The sequence below is a fragment of the Micromesistius poutassou genome (assembly GCF_964030765.1).
Source record: "Micromesistius poutassou genome assembly, contig: SCAFFOLD_5185, whole genome shotgun sequence".
Taxonomy (NCBI): domain Eukaryota; kingdom Metazoa; phylum Chordata; class Actinopteri; order Gadiformes; family Gadidae; genus Micromesistius; species Micromesistius poutassou.
In genome coordinates, this window is record NW_028178829.1 from 2,314 (window position 1) to 17,381 (window position 15,068).

Consider the following 15,068-nt stretch of genomic DNA (forward strand, 5'->3'; position numbering starts at 1 on the left):
GGTAATGCAAGGTTGTTGTTTTTTTATATAGAAATATTAACCTTGCACTTCAGCATTAATCAACGTTTACACTGTAGCCCATCCACACAACCTTGAGCTTTCGGTGTTAAGAGTTATAGATTTGAAGTAAAAGGGGTGATATTAAGCCACCAGGTGTGAGTGTAATTAACCATTACAAGCTGTTAAAAAAAATGCCCTTTCCTGTGTTTTAGTGACATCTCAAGTGGGATTTTCCATTTGCTCTCGTACACTGGACAGATCAGTCTACCAGCTGTCCAAGTGGACTGTAGCAAATGTTGCTCATCTATCCATCTAGATGGACACGCCCACTTGTTAACGGCTTGTAATTGCTAATCACTCACACCTGGTGGCATAATATCAGCCCTTCAAAGAAAATGAACCTGTGTTAGAATTAAGATCCAGCCAACGTATTGCCTTGCTCGCCATCTATAGGCCTATTTCATATTGTAAATACATGCCAAGATGGGAATATTGAACCACGTGATCTAAGATGTTCGTCTACGATGCCTTTGTGTCAAATATGAGTCGGTAAGGTTTTGACAATGGTACGAATGCAATGTTGATCCTTCACGAATAGCCTCTAGTGAATCCATTATAATATAATAAATGATTGGACTTTTAAACAGACAAAATACTTCAAATAACATTTTAATGAGAATAATTGATGAACAAAAACGATTCAGTATTTACATAAGCACTTTCACAGCTGGTGAATAGTACAGTGGAATTCAGAGCAAATGGTTTTCCATGATACCAACCATTTAATGGTCATTTTTAAAAAATAACGTCCGATTCAGAACAACACTTAGGCTTCGTCCACAAATGTACAAAAACAATCCAAGAGAAAGAGTCCATCTTCAAATCAACACGCAGATGTGTCAGAAGTCCATCAGCTGTCCATGACTTTGTCTGCGGGGGTCGACGATGGAGCCGCTCCAGCGTTTGGCTGCAAAAAAAACAATTGATTTAAAATCCTCTTTAGGAATCGTACCAAACACTCGCATCGACCCCTCGCTTCAAAGTGACCCGAGATGTCTTACATTCACAGCTTCCATCGGGATGTCGGGACTCGCGTCAGCGATGGTGGCCAGATAGACGATGTTGCGATGCAGAATCTGTTGGTATCTGCAGTAATTGAACAGTTTTGTACTGTTTATACTCCTATACATTAGACTTTGGCCGAAACACAGCACGGTTCTTGGTGTGGTTTCTGCTGACGCTACTTACTGAACGCACTCCACCGCCCTGCCCTTCTGCTGGTACTCTGCGATGCAGCGGATCAGCTGGTCGTTCTCCTCCAGCAGCTGAGGGGAGGACGAGACGCCGGACATGTGTGAGTGCGTTTCACCACACAGACCCATATAGAATTAGGATTTTATCCATCAATCCTACATGGGGCTTAATGTTGAAACCAGGCTTTCAACAGCAATAACAACCACGGCTGTAAAGGCTGACACACACACACACACTTTTTTTATGGGTATTGGAACGCAGGGTCGCATAATATTTAGTATGCCAGAAAAAACATATAGATTAGGCTACATAATATGGAAAATTCAGTATGCGAAGATTACAGGATGTTGTACTACATCCGGTCGCATTTCGCAGTAGGCAAGCCAGCATGCTTTTTTTGGGATATTCTGAACCCCAATCCTCTGCAGCAGCAGCAGCAGCTGAAGATATCTGGGTGGCCCTACTGAGGTGTGCTGATCGGTGACATCACCTGTAGACCGTCCCAATTGTATGCATACTGTGTGCAACAGTACGTACTTTGTAAGGGTAGCTGTTGTACGTACTGAAGCAAAAAAATAAATTAAGTATGCGATTTGGAATGCAGCCCGAGTCAGTAGCATTTAGCACCGCTTAGCATGAGCGTTGTAGCGCTGAAGGTACCGAGGCTAGGAGGGGGATTCTTACTCTCTGTATGGTTTCTTGGTTGATCGTAGCCGTTCCTCGTAGTCTCTTCGGCACAAAAACAACCGACATGTCTATTCTAGTTAGCGGCTAACAGCTTTCAAACTACAGCGTAGCGTACGGTCGTAATGATGTTGAGGATCTGGTGGAGTCTGGTGTTGTTCTACGGGGAACCGGAGGTGCCAAAAAAGCACGACCGCGTCATAGGCGCGACTCTGCCAACTGCAATACTAGCGCGACCCGTTTGATGTGTGAACCCGTGTTTAACACTTTAATGTCTGATCTAGACGTTATCATTAATAATGCAGTTAAGACTTGTTTCAGTACTTAAAGTGTGTTTAATTGCAAGTATTGACACCTTGTTTTAAGAGTGGAATCAAACGACGAACCGCGACGAGAACGTTGCTGCCACCTTGAGCACACGAGTGGAACTACATCCATGTGTCCAATGTGTAGATTTGGCAACTAAATAAAGTAAATACAGCACTAAAATAAAGCATTGATGTATTGGAGGACCTATAAACACAGGACCTAAAACATAAATGGCTAGAAAACAGGAATTTTGAAATCTCAATAAAGACACAGGGGAACACAGATATTTAACAACTCTTTATCTTAAGTAAAAACATTTTTAAATGAGGGCAACACGCTGACAGTACATAATGCTTTACATGTTCAAGAAAACTTTCCGATTAACAATTTTTCAATTAGCAGTAACAATAATGAAAACATGTCTGTTTAGAGAAGCTAAATATGCAACGTTGGAATCTTCATTTATCTTCGAGGCTTACACTGTTATTGCAAAATCCCAATCCCTGCCTTCCTGCATATTCAATGCTTTCTGTGGCCATCATGCAGTATTCAGTGTACAACACCCCTAACAAATCGCACATTTCTCATACAGGTTGCCTGGTTCCCAGCTACTGAAGCCACCGAGATCTTGCACTAGTGCTAGTGATACATTTGTCATAAGGTAATTAAGTTAAAGGGAGAGCCGTAAAAATATACCACTCTGAGGGTACTCCCTTAAGTACTGACAGAAAATGATGGCGAAACAAGAACGCGAAAACCACGTGCCCCCCCCCCCTCCCAATCATGGCCTGGAATCCAGTTATCACTCTGCTCAATTATGAAGAGAAATTACAGAATACAAAAACAATAGAACAAAAAGGAGCAATGAATACTGGAGGGAATACGGTGCCGTTTGTATCAACTGTATTCTTCTGCGTCAGACAACATTCAAAAAGGTTCATATTTCACCCAACCTCATGACTAAAGCGTAGCATCACTTTGGAGTACAAATGTCTGATTGTAATTACAGAGGGGGGGACAAAGTAAGATATATAAATGACACTTAAAAAGGGAAATAAAGTTATCTACTAGCTGACAATCTATAACTCAAAAGAACAAAAAACAAGTGGCACTGAAAGATATGCAGCCCGCCGGGTCAAATTATTACCATTAGTGAGCAAGTTAATTAATTCCTTTTTGACATTCTGGTACATTGACTGGACAGGCCTATCAATTATTTAGTTGTAAACATTCTGAAGTACTTCAGTTCAACTTGAATTGTGGGGCTGGGCAGACAATATTACTCAAGGTCAAATGATATCGGCACAATAGATTCTCCCAAATAATCGAGACATAAAGTATTCAATCCGGTTATACTCGAGAGTTGGCGGCCTGCATCTTCTTGCAATTCACACCAAAAAACAAGTATGCGTCTAAATCAAGTCAAGTTTAAAATAATCTTAACAAAAGGGTCAATGATCCAGCATTCAATCCTGAATATGCACGTCAAAAGGGCAGGCACAATTTGCTTAGGGGCACACACATTTTGAGATGAGCCAGACATTCATCAAAGAAACGAATGCATTGGACAACGTGCCATGACTATTTAGCCAGGATGTAGTTTAAATCCTGATTAATCTCAAATGAAAGCGGCAAGCGAAATAAAGAGGGCCAGGTTAAGAGCAGCGAAAGAGGGAACGTAACAGGGGTGCAACGGATGAATTTGGTGCCATCGTACATCACTGAATATATATCAAAAAAAGGAGAGAAAAGAATAAAGCTATTGATCACATGGATATTGATCAGAGTACTCACAGTATTAGTGGACCTCCTGTATCCATCTTTCACATACAACAGCAATATCAAAGACCACTTTAGTAAGAAACAAAATTGGAGGTGATGCAAAAATACTGAATTATTTCCACCAAAAAAACATATGTACATATTTTTTGCTCTTGTCCTTTTTTTGATAACCATGTAACAAAACTTTTGAGGAAAAAAAATTCCGGGTGAAGAAGACGTACTCACACCTGCTGAAGTCAAGACGGTGACCCTAGTGCTGGTGACTAATTTAACAGTGTCTTCATTCCTTTTGTCTGGTCGTTCTGTCGGACTGAACATTTCATCTCAATGGGGGCCGTTCATAATGGGCTAGGACTAGGATTCCTCGTCGGTTTAGTGCCGTTGTTGTACTACGCAGCCACCTTGTTGTCCCTCTGGGGGGAAAAAGACAAGCAAAGAAATAAGTCACGATTAGTAGAGGAGACCACTCCGAGTTGAATACGTTTCAATAAGTTGAATGTTTGTTTACATCTTGAAACATCCAGGTCATCTAAAAAGCACTTTCCAGTTTCGTAGATTCAAATGTCATCCAAAATGAGTCCTGCTGGTCTAACATCAGGTGCCTGTAGACAGATTAAGCTCATGGATTTACCCTGTATTCAAAGTCATTGAACTCCCGGCCTCCTCTCCCTCCTCTGAACCCAGCCCGGAACCCAGGCGGGGCCCCGCGGGGAGGCCCGAAGGAGCCCCTGCTGATGGGCCGGCCCCGGCCCCCGCGCGGCCCCATGCCTCCACGGCCGCGGTAGCCTCTCCCACGGCTGTGTCTCATGGGCAGGCCGAAGGTCTCGGCGTTCGTCCGCCTCTCCTCTGCCCAGGTGGGCCTCCTGTCCCTGGGGGAGAAGAGCACGACTTTAGGCCCTGCCGTCACCAGACTGGTGGGGGATAAGATTCCTTCACTAGGAGGGCAGCGTAGAACATTCAACTGTTCCTTTACATCTCCTAATTAGCACGTGATAATTGGAGGCCTTTTACCTCTGCCGATACAGAAGAAATTCACTTACTTTGAAAATCCTCTGTCTCCGCCCCCTTTCCTAGGACACAGAAGCAACAGTCACAACATTAGACACTTTTATCCAAAGCGACTTAGAATAAGCAAGTGTGTTTGAGTACTTTCCACAATGTCCTGGGCAATAAAACAATAAATGATCGTATCGTGATAGACTTTTGATCAGTGTCAATATAAAACATGTTCAATATATATTGATAAGAGACTGGACCACCGAATCTAGCAGCTGGGTTTGTGACACAAACGCGGTTCCATACTAACCCTACATACTAAAATATTAGTGTTTTTCATTGGAACCTTACAACAGTGGAAGGTCATATTAAGTGTCAAACAGAATTGTTTAAATCCAGCATGGTAATTCCTAGTCTTTTTAGGTCATTACAATTATCAATAGTTATCGATCAATATGATCAAGTTATATTGTGATATGTCTTTCAGCCATATCGCCCAGGCCTAATGTCACGTATAAATGACAACGTGCTTGTGTGAACCCTTACCTTAAATCATCACAGGACAGGTTGTCGAAGAAGGACTTGGTCTTGTCGTAGTAACAGGACGCTGACCCGCCCTCCTCCTCCTCGCCGGTGGCGGCCTCAGCCGGTGGCTGCTGCTCCGCCGCCGCCGCCGCGTCCACCACCTTCTCCTCTCCGTTTAGAGCCTTCTCCGGTTTCTCCGTGTCTGGAGGTTGTATTTAAATCACACTCATTACACCGCTTTAACGGCAATGCCAATAGTGGGATCCATACATAACGCAGCCAGTCTTAAAACCTGCATTGATTTCCCATTGCAGAAGGAAAACCTGGCAGGGTGTTTTCTTAAGGAGAAATCCTGTTTGAAGTTCAGTGCAGTTCAGCATATGCAGTACAATTAGTATTGGATAGATTTACTTGGGACCTGATGGCACACATTACGGTCATACGATAAGATTCAATCCTCCCTCCCTCCCTCGCTTGCTTGAGACACAGCAGTGTCAACGATAGACAGGGATTCTGAGAGCTTTCCTAAACTGAATTATGTCTTCAATTCTCCCATACAGTGCAGGGGTATTCCCTTAGCGGAGGCAGTGATGACCCCGTACCCTTCAGCTTCAGCTTGCTCTGCAGCTCCTTGTCGATCTCGTCCTTGTTGAACTGGGCGTTGGCCGTCTCGAAGTCAAAGTCCTCCTCGAACTTCACCGGGCCGTCCCGGCGCACGTTGAACCGGCCGCGGCCCCGGTTGCCTCCTCCGCGCCCGCGCCGGTTAGGGGGAGCGCCGGCTGGGAAACAAGAGGGGTCACGTGATTGGTTCCCTGGTCACGTCCAGGGAACAAAAGTGTTTAGCAGGTTGGACTGGAGACACTCTGACGCCAAGCAACATAACCAAGCTGACGCTGCAAAACAAACTAACAATTCCAAAAACTTTCCCATCATCATTGGAAAACGGTTGATATTTTCCAATAATAATCACAAGCGTGGCTAACTTACAGTTGTTATTATGACGGCGGTTCGGATCCCGGTTCTCCATCGTACCCAGGTGCTCGTCCGGCCCTTTCTGGACCTCGGCCGCTACAGCGCAGAAGAGAAAGATGTCAAGCCAGGCAGGGCGAAGGGCGCTGGCATAGACAGCTCCATGTGCAGGAAAGGAGCCCATTTAAGAAGGACTTACAATCCACCTGAAATGAAAAGGAGAGAGGACCAGACTGGGTCTTGTCAGAAGGTAATGGTCTCACCCTTCCTCTGCTCCAGGAGGTCTGGGGGCCTCTGGCTTCCAGAAGCAGCTGTACTGGCTGAGGACCTGGGAGCACTGGGGCCTACGGCGCTCCTATGTCCCATCGAGGCGGAGGGGGCTGCTGAGGCCGGGGCCTGCACCGCCTGCTCCAGTGTTGGACTTTTAGGCAACGGTTCCGGCTGAGGGCTTCCATGTCCTGGAAAACAGAGCACATTTAGAGATGAGTACACAACACACCCTCGGATTTATACTGACTTGAACATTTCACTGGGAAATATTAACTTTGCTGCATGCTTTGCTGTAATCACCCCCTGGGACCGGAGCACTAGGCTGGAAATATACTGATATGGTCACTGTTCGGTTCTATCTTCATAAACAACGATAAACTCTCTGATTTCATTAAAAGTTGGATCATGGGACGATACAGGCAGCGATTCACCAAACATCTTCCACAAGACAACCGGTGTACATCCGGAGCCAGCCATGATTATTAAGATGCATTATTTCAGTGACAACATTTTTTCATTGGCAAAACCGGCTGTACATGCAGTACAGCCAGCAACGAAAAATAACCAGCTTCAATTGCTTCAGCTTCCACATAATAAGCTACTGCCTAATTCAGCAAACTGCTTTCTGTGTGCAAACTGTAAATAAAGAATGAAGAAGCAAGACTTTTTTGGGCTTCTGCCATCTCTGCTCACATCCCTCTCCATCCATTCCGTGGAGGTAGTCATAGTTTAGTCTTAATTCCAAACGCTTCAGGAAACCGCCCCTGCAGGTTGAAAGCCCCCCCACTGGGTAGAGATGTTGTACCAACCTGCTCCGACAGCACCAAACTGCTGAGGTGGCAGTGGAGCTGAACCAAACTGGCTGTAGGAGGGGGCCGCGGCTCTGCTGAAGGGGGCGTAGGGACCCTGGGCCTGGAATGAGGGCACCGGAGCAGGGGCAGTAGCAATAGAGGACTAGAAAACACAAGACACACAGATTGGGTTAGAGGAGCTCTGCTGCACACAATTGTGCAAAAGGTGAAACCAGGCCATCCGCAAATGTTGTTTGCGTTTGTGATGGTTTGGTTTTTCAGGAACTGTACTTGTTGCCTTTTTTTCGGTATCTATTGCACCAAAACAAGTGTTATATCCATTTCATCCAAACTACTGACCTGGACAATGGCCGGGTCCTGGTGCACACTGCCAGGGGCTTTGGGGGGCTCGCAGACAGTCAGGTCTTTGATGTCACTGCCACGGAAGATGATGTACTCGAAGACCTCATCCCGGGGTGGTATGGGCCTCTCAGTGGGACGGTCTTCAGTACCGAAGGAACGAACTGTAGGGGATAGGAGATCAAATAAATAATTACTACACATAATAAATGCGTCGATACGTCTTTCCATCTTTGATGCATTTCTTCGGGACCATGAAAAGGCGGTGATAAACCACAGTGCAGAACGCACAAAGCGTGACAGTGGACAGCCCATTCAACCCAATGGGATAAATATATCGATCAGCCTTATTAGGAAATCCGCTTCCAAGAGCTCCAAATCAAGCGCCAGACAAATCCCCCGCTGGACGTGCGTGCTCGCTTTGATGTTTATGACGGCCCACGCTCGGCCGCGGAGACGCTCGCGAGGACGTAAACAAAGAAGTGAGTGGGCACGTAGCCACTTCATCGGCTAACGAAGCTAGCCCACAGAGCTAACTAGCATCGCAAAGTTATTTCCGTCTTTCGCCGTGTGTGGTGCATTAAAACCCACGGACGTGTGTGACACGTGTGCTTTTAGTGCTGTCCGCACCCGGGACGACGCCTTACCTTTCGCTAGGGCCACGGTGGAGTTCTCCGTATCGATGGTGTACAGGATCCCCTCATAGCGGATCTCGGCCTTCGAGACCAGGCTAATTTTGCTGCCAATGTACGGTGTCCCGCCGCTCATGTTCGGGTCCTATTTTCGGGGGGTGATTGCTACGGTGTTGGTGATTTCTCTTCCGATGCCTCCTCGACGCCGAACTCCCGTACCTCCAGTACCACCGCGGTCCGGTGTTTAAGGGGGGACTTTTGACGACGTGTACCCGTTCGCTGAGCCACAAGCTGCTACCACGACATGGCCGTTTTCATCTTCCTTCACCGGGCGCGGTGCATGCTGGGAGGCTGGCTTTTTGGTTCCGTCGTCACGAACCGTCCCTCCTGTTCTGTTCGCTTTTCGCGGCTGAATGTGTCGGTTTTAAATGGTGAATTGTGCACATTAAAGTTCCCCTTTCAACGAAGTAGGTCTGTTAAAAGCCCGATGTGTTTTTAAGAAATATTTCTTAACTCTATTTACCATCAGATATCGCGATACTACGAACGAGACCATTTCTCCTCTCTGACCCCGCCTCCAGAAAATCCTGAATCATTATTTACTAACGACAATTTGTAATGAATAAATAAATAAAAAATATTTATATATTGGTTTTGCTAAATTAGCATTAATATTCAAAAGGTCTCGGGTGCTTTGTTTGCACATGTCATTGATCAAACAATGTTGTGTGTGTCGGTGGGATTACCGTTCACTATAAAAAAAACAAAAAAAACTCCGAGATGTTACCAAAATATCCTTTTTTTATTTCATGACGTCAGATTCATTCCCACAATGCATAGTAACACGCACGCGCAATGTACAAAATGATTTTTTTTTTTTTTTGTACAGCAATCCTCGATCAGAGATGGCGGGCGCCTCCGACCCCCTGGAAGAGATGCTCTTTTCAGAGGTGGACGAGAAAGCGGTGAGCGACCTGGTGGGATCTCTGGAGTCACAACTAGCCGACAGCCAAGCCGACACAGAGGGACACACACGTCCGGAGAACGGAGGCAACGGCTCCACGGGCACCACGAACCATCACTTGGGGAAAACGTTACCAGCTCAAGTGGGCACCACAACACCAGAACAACAACAAGGAGGAGAGCGACATAAAGCTGGCGTGCACCCGGGGACCCACTGTAAAGGCATCAGCTCAGAGACACCCGTCCGAGCCTCCCCGCCGAGCTCCCCGCCAGCGCTGGCCGAGGCTTCTGTCACTTCTGTCGCCGACCAGAAAGCAAACGCCAGCAGCGGCAGCTCGCCTCCCCGTGAAACATCCATCACAACATCGACCAGGTCCGCTCTGTCAACTTTGGCACCGTCGCGACTCAGCGTCAGCATCAGCACCGCGGCTCCGGGTCCCATGGTTACCGCTGTATCTTCGAGTGGTGGCGCGAGACCCACTAATCCCCCGAGGAAACGCGCCGCGTCCAAGAGGAGCGCGTCCGCTCGGATCAAGAGTTTAACCGGAGGAGCTGTGTCAACGCGCCGGAGTAGTGGTGGCGCCTCGGCGTCCGACCTCGGTAGCCCTGCAGCCGGCTGTACAGCTAGTCGAGCCGGGACAGCATCATGTAGTAGAACCACCACGACTCTTACCTTGTCTAACGCCAGCAGCGTGCCAGCAGCAGGTCAGTCGTGTGGTGCTCTGGATCGGGGCACGCCTACCATCGCGCTGCACAGACTTCCTAATCACATCGTGGCCAGCATAGCCCAGAATGGCAAAGGCACCACGGTGTCAGCTCTGGTCCAGCAAGGGGCGCGCATAGGACCCATCACCTCCTCCCCCGGTGCGCAGCTCAACCACAACGCAGCGGTGACGCTTAACACTTCGGTTTCTAAAGCAGACGAGTCTCACCATAAAACCGCCATGGCGAGTCAATCATGCAACACGAATTCTGTAATAAGCACCTGTTCTTCTTCTGTTGTGTTAACAACAGCAGCAGCAGCAGCAACGTTAAGTTCCCCCACCACCGCAGCTGGCTGTGCCACCGGCGTGGTGACGACTGCAAGGGGGAGCGGGCAAACGACAGCACCAAACATGCACACGAACACGGTCAGACAGGCAGCTCCCTCGGCTGCACCTGTTGGGGCCACTCCTGCTGCACAGTGTCAGCCCCGTCCCGGGCTGACTGCACCTCCTCACAGGATTGTAGCTCCACAGCAGTTGATTGTCAGGGCGCCTCAACCCCAGACGACCATTCAGCTGCCCCCTGGCTTTACCATTCCTCAGGGTAAGGTGATTCACGCCGGAGACCGGAGAGCAAGGGGTTAAAGATGCCAAAATGGCATGAGGAAGAATGGTGTTGTGATTATTGTTGTTTGTTTGTTTGTTTGTGTTGTTGTTGTTGTTGTTGCTGGAGACTGGAGGGTTATTTTCTGGGGAATAATTTGTGTTGAGTACACTTGCCATCCTTTACTTGCCTGTAGGCTATTTGAGTTTGCAATAAATGCATTCAGCAACAGCAGGTACGATACTATTCAGAGACTGGACTTGCTCAGCTTCATACACTACAGACACAATCCCACAGCAATGATTGGGGCATATGAAAGTGCTTCAACAACAATAATCAATTCATATGTGTATTAAACATTTGAAACTGTTTGATTTAGGAGTTGTCTTTAGGAGGTCTTTAGAGCTATAACTCCTAGCATAGAAGGCAGTTCCATTTAAAGTTTTTATCAAATCACCTTGCACAAATATACACAATAAGAATCCCTATATTTGCCACAATTCATATTCACCAAGAGCTTTGTTTGACTGACCTAGAGAATATGAGCCCAAGTTTCATCATGCACAGATCCACTGCTAAGTGTAAGTGCAAAAAAGTATGTGCAAGCATTTTTTGGACGGAACGGAAAAGTCCAGAAAATAACCATCTAAAATTGTAATAAAGTTGTGATCCAATTTGTTCTGTCATTGCAAGATACATTAAAGAGGAATATCCTATGGGAACATAAATCAGTACATATAATGAAACACTATGAGGCTGCTTACAATACGGCTGAATAAAAACTTGTGTTCTGCAATTCTTTGGTAGGACATTCTGCACTCAGAATTCATGTTACTGCGTTTATGCGTTTCTTTTCCAATTAAAATGTATTTTGAAACAGTAGCCTCAAGCTGCAGCCTCATGCAGCCCTGTCTGTGACCTTCTGTGGTTGAATTCTATGTGTAGAGTCACGTTACTATCAATACCATGAGATGATTTCTAGCATACACGGTTATGCAATGACTGCTTTGAACCATTAGATGTCATCAAGTACAAAATAACTGGGATTTTAGATATGTTTTACTTCAATGTGAAAGTCTTGAGTATATATATATCGATTTAAATATGTCACAAATATGTTTGCCTAATCCATGTTTTGTTTTGCAGCTGTTATGTTAACATAGTTTGCACTACAGTAACAGTTAAATTGAGTATTGATTATTATCAACCACACTTATTTGATACATCTTATTATAATAATTATTAATTATTATTTTAATCGTTTTTTAATAATATATTTATAAAAGAGCAATGTAATAAGAGTGGCATGAATTAGAAGGGTCTCATATTGATATGAGATTATATTTATATGTAGTTTAAAGTTTGGAAAACTAAATCAAAACAAAAACAAAGCAGGCAAAACATTGAATTATATCTAAATTAGATCGAGAATGTGGAAGTGAACTGAAGAAAACCCTTCTATTATCAGTTCTATGTAAGTCTTCCGAAGATTTTTCAAAATCCCCTTAGAACTAGGGCCCTGTGCCTCGTGTGCAGTTTGCTGTGTTACAAAAGTCAAGCCAAAACACGTTTCTATTTGTTCCGTTGAATGACATACATTTGCACTCGACATGCAATTATACTCTCCATCCCATGCAAGCCTCATCCCAGCAACACTCCTAGTAAAAACGTTGTCTTTATGGTCTGCCGCCCTGCGACCTGATACGTGGCTGCAGTAATCCCTTGTGTGTCTTTTTTCCCAGGGATGGTCTTGGTGCGTACGGAGCTGGGGCAACTTGTGATGGTCCCTCAGCAAGCGCTAGCTCAAGCCCAGGCTCAGAACAACCTCTCCCCGCGACCCACCACGCCTACAACCGGGCCCTCCTTCAGAGCAACCAGCCTGCAGGTAGGACACGCCGCCGGACCCCTGCTGCAGTAGCTCCACCTCGTTCAATTCAATTACATTCAATTGTATTTGTCTAGCCCTTAATCGCCATTTCAGAGCCACCATTACAAGTTCAGCGTTCGCTTATCAAGTCGTTACCCCGATGCTCCATTTAGGGATGCATCTTTTCTCTCTCTCTGCGCTTAATAGTTGTGTTTTATTTTTTAAATTTCTTTTTACCTTTATTTAGCCAGGGAGAAAAATCCCATTAAGCTAGATGTCTCTTTTACAAGTGAGCCCTGGCCAAGGTAATTATTGTTGTTGTCATTCCGTGAATAATGAAGTAATAGCCACTGAATAATTGATTGGAGTCTAATTATCATCACCTGTAACCGCGCGGGTGTGGAATAGATTACATTAAGCAGACGCTTTTAGGTGGGCCTAAGAATCAATATTGGAGCCACTCCAAACTGCAGCACTTGTGTGGGCCACACAGCAGAGTCTCTAACTAAACAACAGGAGGGAGTCCAGAGGAGCTATAGAAATGATTTAGATGACATTTACATTCATTCATTTAGCAGATGCTTTTATCCAAAGCAGACACAGCAGACAATCAATACGGAGGTAAAGTGCTGTATGAGCACATAAAGGTGGACTATGGAAGCAAATCACTGCCATAATATTTTGAATTTGAAAATGCATTGACATTTGTATATGGAAATGTAAACACCATTGAATTCATAACATTTAACTATTATACTTTGAAAACAAGGTAATCTGTAATTATTAGTTTTGAAGTCACCTCTTCAACCTGGATGCATCATCTGTTTGAGACTTGGTGCTTGACAGCTATCTGTGTTCCTGCTGAGGAAACGGGGTTGCTGCTGTGTAAACCAGTGTAGTGTGTTTTAGGATCGCACGACACAAGATGTGCACCAGAGAGCAGCATTTCACCATCTTATGGTTGACTTTGCCGCTTCAAATGGTTAATTGTCAAAACAAAGCAGCTACTTTCAGAGTTATGGCATCAGTTGGCATTAAAATGTAACATTACATATATATAAAATTAAGAAATATATCAATATATTATATAAATATATTAATTAGCTGTTTTGTCCTGGCTATATGGTACAAATTCAGACTTAAACATATTAAAGGCTTGTTTTATTTTAATACATAGGTCTTTTTAACTTGAAACATGACATGCATTTCTCAGAGAATTGAGCTTTTCTTATGAAGCATTAGCAAGTAAACATATAATTTGATCCTTCAGGATTTGAGGGAGATGTTTGGATTGTGTCAAAGTGAAAAAAAATACAATAAACAGCTATGTGTACACTGGGGAGATGGCATTTGTTTAAATGCCATTTAAACATAATTGTTTAAAAGTTAATATCAGTTAAGCAGTCATCAACACCCAAAATCCAGGAATCTCAATTTATTACATTTTGTAAAATGACCCATAAAAGGATTATCTGTAAATCATTGCCACTAGAGGGCGCTGTTGACTTTGTCTCCCTTCAGTGATACGGTCCAAGTAACGAGGTGTTGTTTGACAATGGGAGAAAGTTTGATGTCGGATTCTTATACACTTGTGTCTGGGGGACAGTAAAGTGATAATAAAAGTTAAAAAAAGGCAAATTCTAATTCATTCAAATTATGTAACTGTGTCTTCCATTCCATTATATGCAAGCTTAGTTAACCGGAATGATATTCCGGTTGAGGCCACCATGATTACATATCCTTCGAACCTGTGCTGTTTTCTATATGGCCTGTAGTTAACAGTTTGGTCTACTCTATGGCTGTCAGCCATCTTGCTTTGTGTCCAGTTAAATGAAAAGTGTGCATAGTTCATAGAAACATCCGATACACACCAGTATACTGTATATGAACATGACTTTGAATTCAAAATCAATGTTAACTTGCTATACTATTGCTCCATGGAGCATTGTTCCGACAGCCTGGAAGGCCAATGGATAAGCAGCTAATCTACCTAGCCATTATGCTATCCGTCCGGACGATAGCCCCCCCCCCCCCAAAACCCCCCCAAACCCCCCCCCCCCCCTGCTCCTAGAGCGCGTCAAACGGGTGTCTGCGCCTCTCAGTGTCACACCGCCGTGACAACATCAACCCGGAGCGGCGGCGGCGGCGGCGGTAGTGGCGGCGATGCCATCCCAACAGGAAGAGCGCGAGCAGGAAATGAAAGGGGGTGTGTGTGTGTGCTTGTAGTGGGGGGGGGGGGGGGGGGTTCGGGGGTAGGGTGGGGGGGGGGGCCTTGTTTATTCCCAGAGCTGAGCCCCTCCATCGGCCTGTCACTCTCCCCGCGAGCCCAGAGGGGCTCTGCTCTGCCTCCTTCCTTCC

General features: G+C 45.3%; 3 protein-coding genes across 4 annotated transcripts; 1 reads left to right on the forward strand and 2 right to left on the reverse strand.

Annotated features, from left to right (window-relative positions):
- Positions 1-653: 653 nt before the first annotated feature.
- On the reverse strand, positions 654-2,085 carry ss18l2 (ss18, like 2). The gene is made up of 4 exons (XM_084490116.1): positions 1,939-2,085; positions 1,249-1,325; positions 1,062-1,146; positions 654-967 (listed from the first exon to the last, which is right to left on the reverse strand). The coding sequence occupies exons 1-4, from the start codon at positions 2,005-2,007 to the stop codon at positions 911-913; spliced, it is 288 nt and encodes a 95-aa protein (XP_084346242.1). The 5' UTR covers positions 2,008-2,085; the 3' UTR covers positions 654-910.
- Positions 2,086-2,531: 446 nt separating this feature from the next.
- Positions 2,532-8,907, reverse strand: LOC311373347 (protein LSM14 homolog A-like). 2 transcript variants are annotated; one of them, XM_084490118.1, is made up of 10 exons: positions 8,588-8,907; positions 7,941-8,104; positions 7,599-7,743; positions 6,783-6,977; positions 6,538-6,618; positions 6,153-6,329; positions 5,572-5,752; positions 5,070-5,099; positions 4,661-4,898; positions 2,532-4,442 (listed from the first exon to the last, which is right to left on the reverse strand). In XM_084490118.1, exons 1-10 carry the CDS (start codon positions 8,706-8,708, stop codon positions 4,419-4,421), a joined length of 1,356 nt encoding a protein of 451 aa, XP_084346244.1. In that variant the 5' UTR covers positions 8,709-8,907; the 3' UTR covers positions 2,532-4,418. The 2 variants fall into 2 exon arrangements, with proteins under 2 accessions (XP_084346244.1, XP_084346243.1); XM_084490117.1 differs by having other exon boundaries at positions 6,153-6,362; positions 8,588-8,906.
- Positions 8,908-9,477: 570 nt separating this feature from the next.
- LOC311373348 (uncharacterized protein) lies at positions 9,478-12,728 on the forward strand (the record flags this gene model as incomplete). The annotated part of the gene is made up of 2 exons (XM_084490119.1): positions 9,478-10,843; positions 12,586-12,728. Coding segments are annotated over 2 exons (1,509 nt in total), but the record flags the coding sequence as incomplete, so codon positions are not given.
- Between the last annotated feature and the right edge of the window lie 2,340 nt (positions 12,729-15,068).